We start from the raw sequence: 1407 nt of genomic DNA, 5'->3' as shown, positions 1-1407 counted from the left end.
TAGCCTAGGCCAGGCTGGGAGTGGGGCAGCACTGCTGGGAGGGGGCTACAGGGAGGACTGGAGCCACCCCAAAGTTTGCTGTAATGCCCTGCCTGGCCTAGGCCAGGCTCTGCTGGAAACAGCCTCGTGCAGCCACGGTCCCAGTCCACCCCACCCTGTGCAGATCTGGGGGCACAGGCCCCCACCTCCGTGACCTAGACAAGCAGCAGGAGCAGAGGCGGGAGCTGGCCCATGAGTGGCGCGTGGCGATGGGAACCGCCTCCCCACCCTGGTGCCTCCTGGATGAGCCCTGCTTCATCCCCCACCCACCCTTCCTCAACAGCGCTTGCCCCAGCCCCTGCCTCACTCCCTCCCTCCCTCACTGCAGGGGCCTTTATCACCCCCGCGCCCCCCACTTCCACCACAGCAGACTACCAGCTGGAGGCAACTGTATCAGAAATCAGATCAGTATCAGCTGATATGCCTCCATAAAAATTGGCTGTCGGTATCGGCCCCAAAAATCTCTACCTGTGCACCCCTACTTGAAAGCATTGCTTGTATCTTTACCAAAAACATGCTGGCAGTGGGAAGTGGGAATAAATTCAGGCCATGCAACACTGCATAAGCTGGCTCCTTTATTTTTCCCTAGCATCCTCAGAGCTAGAAAACACATTCTTAAATATTTTTCTCACTCAAACCTTGTGGTGACTTTTGATCCTTTCATTCCCTTGCCTGTTTCACAAACACTGGGATGATTGCGGTATATAGGAGGTGTCTGTCATTGTTGAATGCCTGACCAAGTGGCTTGCTAATGCCAGTTTTGTTCTCTCTTCAGATGCTGTCTTTCTGATTCTGTATAAGGAGCTGTATTATAGGCATATTTATGCTAAAGTCAGTGTGAGTATCTGCCATCTTATCCTACTGGTTACATGAAGTGTTAGCTTTGTCTTGTTCTGTAAGTCTCGTCTTCTCCTGCCTATGAAGAGACTCTGTAGATTAAGTCTGTGCCTGCTGTCATGTGATTATGACAGGTTTGAGAGAGCATGTACAGGATGGAGTGGTAAAGCCTCAGTTGTTTTCTGAAATTTCACAAGTTCTTTTTCTTTCCAAGACGCACAATCTGGCTCCTCAAATTGTTTATAAATAGCATAAAGCTTTTAATGGAGGTTTATAGAGAAAAGACGACGGCAATGTCTCCAGTCTGATAAGTCTATAATATAAATTAGGCAACAGCATATGTGGCACCTGATTATGGGGTGGGGAAAGAAGAGAACAGTAGAAGGTAACTGAATCCCATCATTGACAGAACAGTGATTTCAGGGGAAATGGATTATGGAGTTTCTCATGTTTTGTGACTTCTGCTTTAATTAAAATGGAGACTGGTAGTTGAATACTTCAGGAGAAATTAACTTTGTTTGAGGTGTAGGG

At 48.3% G+C, this 1407-nt stretch overlaps 1 protein-coding gene across 1 annotated transcript in view; it reads left to right on the top strand.

The window, feature by feature from the left end:
- The window catches only part of EIF3L (eukaryotic translation initiation factor 3 subunit L), a 16575-nt gene that overhangs the window by 3033 nt on the left and 12135 nt on the right, over window positions 1-1407 (top strand). The window contains exon 5 of the mRNA XM_006025951.2: window positions 815-876. Coding sequence (XP_006026013.1) covers window positions 815-876 — 62 coding nt within the window. The remainder of the gene's footprint in view (window positions 1-814; window positions 877-1407) is intronic.

Source organism: Alligator sinensis, unplaced genomic scaffold, assembly GCF_000455745.1.
Source record: "Alligator sinensis unplaced genomic scaffold, ASM45574v1 scaffold215_3, whole genome shotgun sequence".
NCBI classification, from domain to species: domain Eukaryota; kingdom Metazoa; phylum Chordata; order Crocodylia; family Alligatoridae; genus Alligator; species Alligator sinensis.
The sequence above is the reverse complement of the archived record's forward strand: the minus strand, read 5'-3'. Positions and strand labels throughout refer to the sequence as shown.